The 5,632-nt window shown below is 62.1% G+C and overlaps 1 protein-coding gene across 1 annotated transcript; it reads left to right on the plus strand.

Annotated features, from left to right (window-relative positions):
* Positions 1 to 637: 637 nt before the first annotated feature.
* On the plus strand, positions 638 to 5,017 carry LOC114073522 (staphylococcal nuclease domain-containing protein 1-like; the record flags this gene model as incomplete). Its single annotated transcript, XM_027911257.1, has 7 exons — positions 638 to 641; positions 1,569 to 1,683; positions 2,641 to 2,801; positions 2,953 to 3,044; positions 4,064 to 4,222; positions 4,582 to 4,688; positions 4,915 to 5,017. Coding segments are annotated over exons 1-7 (741 nt in total), but the record flags the coding sequence as incomplete, so codon positions are not given.
* Between the last annotated feature and the right edge of the window lie 615 nt (positions 5,018 to 5,632).

Raw genomic sequence — 5,632 nt, forward strand, 5'->3', positions numbered from 1 at the left:
GCACAGGCAGAGCGTGAGTTGGGATGCGCTGCCAGCAGAAGGACGCGTTCCCACTTTTCCGTCACTTTTCCGTGGACACTCAGCTTTGGGAGGGGAGCGACGTCCAGCCCTGCTCCCTCTGCCCCAGGAGCTTTCCTGGAGCTCGGCTGAGGGGGGTCTTGAGCATGAATCCAGCTGGAAAACCACCTGTGATTTCTTTGAGGGGGAACAGAGTGGGTTAGTGGAGGTGTTGGGGTGCACTGTTGGCAGCGGAAGGATGCATTCCCTCTTTTCCACGGACCCCAGCTCTGGGAGGGGAGCGATGCCCGGTGCTGGTCCTGGTGCAGAGCCGGAGCACAGCCGTGCTCTCCAGAGCTCCAGGCTCATGGACGTGGGCATCGGGTGAATTCCCACAGGTTTCCCTCTTCCGTCCTTTTTGTTGTTCTAAATCCCTTGCTTGTCTGTGGCTGAGATTCCCAAGAGGAAGCAGCTCCCTTGAGAATGCTTGGATGGGTTTTGGGGCTCCTGCTCCCTGTGGTTGCCCCTCAGCCATCGCCCAGGCTGGTGGGAGAGGGGCTGGGAGGTGACCACATCGTGCTGCCGGCTCTGTTCCTCTCAGAATTCCCTCGGGATTGAAGAAGGGGAATGAGATCTCGGCATGGGTGGGTTCCTGAGATGAGCGGATGCTTACCAGGACCCAGCTGATCCTCCCAGTTGGGGCTCAGTTGGATGTGGCCAAGGTGTGACCCCCTTTCCACCAGCACCAGAGCTGAATTCCCATTGCCTGCTACATCCAGCACACTCCAGGCAGCATCTCCTGTGTCCCCTTGGGGGTCCCACTGCAGCACAGGAACACGAGACCCCCGTGGTCCCCAGGCTGCAGGAAAGGGGAGTGGGACCCTCCCCTGAGACCACGAATGCGTGGATATCAAAGTTACCTCCGTGCTCAAGGAATGCTTGGACAAGGCTCTCAGGGACATGGTGGGATTCTGGGGTGTCCCGTGCAGGGCCAGGAGTTGGACTCATGATCCTGGTGGGTCCTTTCCAGCTCGGGACATTCTGTGATGCATTCCTGAACTTCCAGCTTGCTGGGGGTCTGGGAAGCCCTCTGGGATGGGGATCCCCTCCTGGAGAGGCAGGGATTGGAATCACAATCATTTAGGTTGGAAAAGACCTCCAGGATTGAGACCAGCCAGGATTGAGACCCCCCAGGGCTGACCTTCAGCCTGGGCAGGCCCTGGAGACACAGCCTGGGACCAAAAAAAAGCTGGGGAAGAGGTTTTGCTGTTGGTGCTTCCTCAGCCCAGCGCAGCCTCTCCGGCTGCCGCGCCAGGGCCTCCCCATCCCTGTTCCAGCCCAGCCTGGCAGGCGAGGAGGGGAGAAATGAGGCAGAAAACGCTTCCTGATGAAATTTGTCAGGGTTTAAATACTATAAATGTGGGGATGCTGTGACAGTTTCCCTGGCAGCTGTGTGGCATCTGCGTGAGGCTCCAGCTGGGGATTGCTCCAGCGCTTGCTACCTGGAATCGCCCTGGGAATGCTTGCCAGGACTGAGGTCCACGTCCCTCTGGGCTGACCCTGTGTGCCAGTGGCTCCTCTCCCTGACTGCTCTGCTCTCTCCACAGACACGAGTGGTGAGAACATCGCCGAGTCCCTGGTGGCCGAAGGACTTGCCTCCCGTCGGGAAGGGATCCGGGCCAACAAGTACGCACGGGGCTCCCATCCCGAAGTTCTCCTTGGCTTTGGCCTGGCACCAGGCCCTGCTGCCCAGCTCCCTGTGGTTCCACAGGCATTCCCAGTGTCCCATCAGGGTTGGGATGTGGAGGGGCTGGGCAGGAGGGCCCGTCTGGCTCCTTTCCTGGGATGCCAAAGTGCCAGAGCTGTGTCCCTGGGCTGCGGAGCAGGGAATCTTCTGGAGCTCTTGGTCTCTGTGCAGTCACACTTGGTGTGGAGTTGAGGTGCTTTAATTCCAGCTAGAGAGGTGGTGGTGACATTCCTGCCCCTTGTCCTGCACCTGGGATCCCATTCCAGAGGTGTGGCTCAGTTCCAGGGCAGGGCCAGCCTCATTTGGAGGATCAGGGAATCCCAGGATGGTTTGGGTTGAAGGAACCTTAAAGCCCATCCAGTGCCACACCCTGCCATGGGCAGGGACACCTTCCACTGGCCCAGGTTGCTCCAAGCCCCATCCAACCTGCCCTTGGACACTTCCATGGATCCAGGGGCTGCCACAGCTTCTCTGGGCAACCTGTTAAATATCCCTGAATTTGTTGTGGCAGGGCTGATGTCAACACTGGGAGGGGATAGTTGTCACTTTGGTGGCCCTTCAGTGGCCACCTGTGTGTGCAGGACTGGGCTGGTTTGTGGGCTGGCACAACACGTGCCTGGGTTTGCCATCCTTCCTCTCCTGAGCCTGCTCTGCCCTGCTGGGGGCCGGGAATGCTGCTGTTTTTCCATCGTGGCGCACCAAGGCAGCCTCTGGAAGGTTCCCACGGGCTCAGTCTCCCCAGTGTGTGTGGGAGATGGGGCTCCCAGCCCCTGTTCCCACACGGATGGTGCCGGAGGACACCGCTGCGGTTCCCGGGGTGTCGCTCACCCGGGCAGGGATGGATGTTCCCGGGATAAACCCCGCGGGAGCCTCACCCCACGTCCCTGTGCCCTCAGCCCCGAGCAGAGCCGGCTGGCAGAGCTGGAGGAGCAGGCCAAGAGCGCCAAGAAGGGGATGTGGAGCGAGGGCACGGGGTCCCACACCGTGCGGGACCTCAAGTACACCATCGAGAACCCCCGGCACTTCGTGGACTCCCTGCACCAGAAGCCGGTCAATGGTAAGGTGGCATCGGAGAGGAGGGCACGGAGTCACCGTGTCCTCCCCCCTCTGTGGTGTCAGGGGCTGGCTGCCTGTGCCTGGTGCTGTTGTGGCACCCCTGGGCTCCCGGGGCCCGGCACAGGGGGACTGATGCGTGCCTTGCTCCGCAGCCATCATCGAGCACGTGCGGGACGGCAGCGTGGTGAGGGCCCTGCTGCTGCCCGACTACTACCTGGTCACCGTCATGCTCTCGGGCATCAAGGTGAGCCCTGGGCCCTGCTGCCCTCCCTGCTGCACATTCTCTCTGCAGTTGTCACCAGCGTTCCATTCCATGTCCTGGCAGGAGTGAAGGGGCTGCTCCGATCCCTGTGGCTGCCCAGCTCACGGGGCTGGAGCAGGGAGGGAGGGAGGGAGGGATGGAGGGACGTGCTTGTCGCCTGCTGTACATGCAGTTCTAGGCTGGGTGCAACCCTGGGTGTCACTGTGGGGATGGGCACAGTTTGGGTTGGGTGGGTACTAGCTGTCAGGCTGGGCAGAGCCCGAGCTCTGGGCTCTTGGGCACCCTGCTCATAATTATGCTGGAAGTTCGTGGAATCATGGAGTGGTTTGTGTGGGAAGAGACCTGAAAGCCCATCCACTACTACCCTCTACCATGGGCAGGACATCTTCCACTGGACCTGCTCCAAGCCCCGTCCAACCTGGCCTTGGACGCTTCCAGGGGCAGCCACAGCTTCTCTGGACAACCTGGGCCAGGGCCTGCCCACCCTCTCAGCCAGAAATTCCTTCCCAATCTCCCATCTGTCCCTGCCCTCTGGCACTGGGAAGCCATTCCCTGTGTCCTGTCCCTCCAGGCCTTGTCCCCAGTCCCTCTCCAGCTCTCCTGGAGCTACTTTAGGTGCTGACAGGGGCTCTCAGGTCTCCCTGAAACCTTCTTCAGGTGAACCCCCCCAGCTGTCCCAGCCTGGCTCCAGAGCAGAGGGGCTCCAACACTTGGAGCATCTCTGTGACCTCCTCTGGACTCTCCCCAGCACCTCCACATCCTTATCCTGGCATCCCAGAGCTGGAGTTGGTCCCCGTGTCCCAGTTTGCTGCCGGCAGTGTTTGCTGGGGCGGTTGCAGGGCTGGGTCAGTGGAACACAGCTTGAAGCATCGGGACACACAGACCCCAAACTACACCCTGAGCACGGGGCAGAGTGCAGTCCCCTCCCCAGGGAGGTTTCCCACCCCCTTCCCGAGGTTTTAGTGGCCATCCCGTGCCCTGACTGTCCCCCTGTGCCGCAGTGCCCCACGTTCAAGCGCGAGGCCGACGCTCCCGAGGTCCCGGAGCCGTTTGCGGCCGAAGCCAAGTTCTTCACGGAGTCCCGGCTGCTGCAGAGGGACGTGCAGATTGTCCTGGAGAGCTGCCACAACCAGAACATCCTGGGCACCATCCTGCACCCGGCAAGTGGGGCTGGGGGGAGGGCAGGGTCCTGGGGGCTGTCAGGCATCGCTGCTGGTGACTCTAAAGGGCAAGATCCTGGTGCTTCCCGTGGGGGAACTGGGGGTCGTGGGCTCTTCCTGGTGGATGTGGGAGATCCTGTTCCATCTGAGGAGAGCTGAGCCCTGTGGGTGTCGCTGGGGTGTTCTCCACTAGCACTGGGAGCTGTGCCCAGACCTCGCAGGGGGCTTTGGGGACCAGTGATGTGGAAGGGGCTGCACGGGGCGGGCGAGCTCCCCTCTCGCAGCGGGGCAGGGACGGGGGTGGGTGTCCAATACCCCGTTCTCAGTTCTGACCCTGAGCCTCCTCCCCTTCCCCCCAGAACGGGAACATCACAGAGCTGCTGCTGAAGGAGGGCTTTGCCCGGTGTGTGGACTGGTCCATCGCCGTGTACACCCGTGGGGCCGACAAGCTGCGCGCGGCCGAAAGGTGGGTGTGGGCTGGGGGGCTGGCGTGGGCGACTCCCACCTGCTCCCAGGGGGGCCTTCCCAGCCTCGTGGGGGCCATCCAGTGCTCTCCCAGGTGGGATTGATGTGACCTCCCCTTGCAAGTCCTCTTCAGCCCCGCTGTCCCAGCCAGGGCTTTGCTGGGGATGTCACCTCCGGCATGTCCATCCCCACCAGACCCCGATGTCCCACTGTCCCCTCCCCTGCAGGTTCGCCAAAGAGCGCAAACTGAGGATCTGGAGGGACTACGTGGCCCCCACAGCAAACCTGGATCAGAAGGACAAGCAGTTTGTGGCCAAGGTGAGGGGCAGGGTGAGTCAGGTGGGGCTGGGAAGGGACAGTCCTGGATTGGGGGTGGAGAGCAGGTGCTCAACTCCGTATCTGACCGCTCTGTGGGCTTGGATAAACCCCAGAGGGTTTTCCCATCCTGCCATGGATCGTGGTGCACGACCAACCAGGTGCACACCGGGACGTCCAGCAGGCCTGTGGTGGGAGGAGGTGGAAAGGGAGGGAGCCACAAAGGGAAGGGGCTGTGATTTGTAGGGATGGGCTGGTGGGTGCCCTGGCACCTCACCCCGGCTGTTGGGGGGCCACAGGGATGCTCTTGGCCTGCATGGCGTCACAGCACAGCCCCGCTCCCAGGGGATGGTTGCTCCGTGGGTTGATTCCCGCTGCTCTCAGGGGGATGGTCGCCCCACAGATTGATTCCCACCACTCCCAGGGTGTTGGTTGCCCTGGGAGTGGATTCCCACTGCTTGCTCCTGGGGGGATTGTTGTCCCATGGGTTGGAGATGCTGCTGAGCCCCACTCCTGGGGGGTGCTGGTGTGGTGCTGTGGGGCTCTGTGGGGAGCTGAGGCTCCTGAGAGCTGAGGTGTCCCCTGCCTGTGTTTCTGGCATGTGGATGCCGTGATATTCCTGCCCCACTG

This window comes from Empidonax traillii, unplaced genomic scaffold (assembly GCF_003031625.1).
Source record: "Empidonax traillii isolate 1590-97213 ecotype Southwest subspecies unplaced genomic scaffold, ASM303162v1 scaffold6819:size9502, whole genome shotgun sequence".
Lineage (NCBI taxonomy): Eukaryota > Metazoa > Chordata > Aves > Passeriformes > Tyrannidae > Empidonax > Empidonax traillii.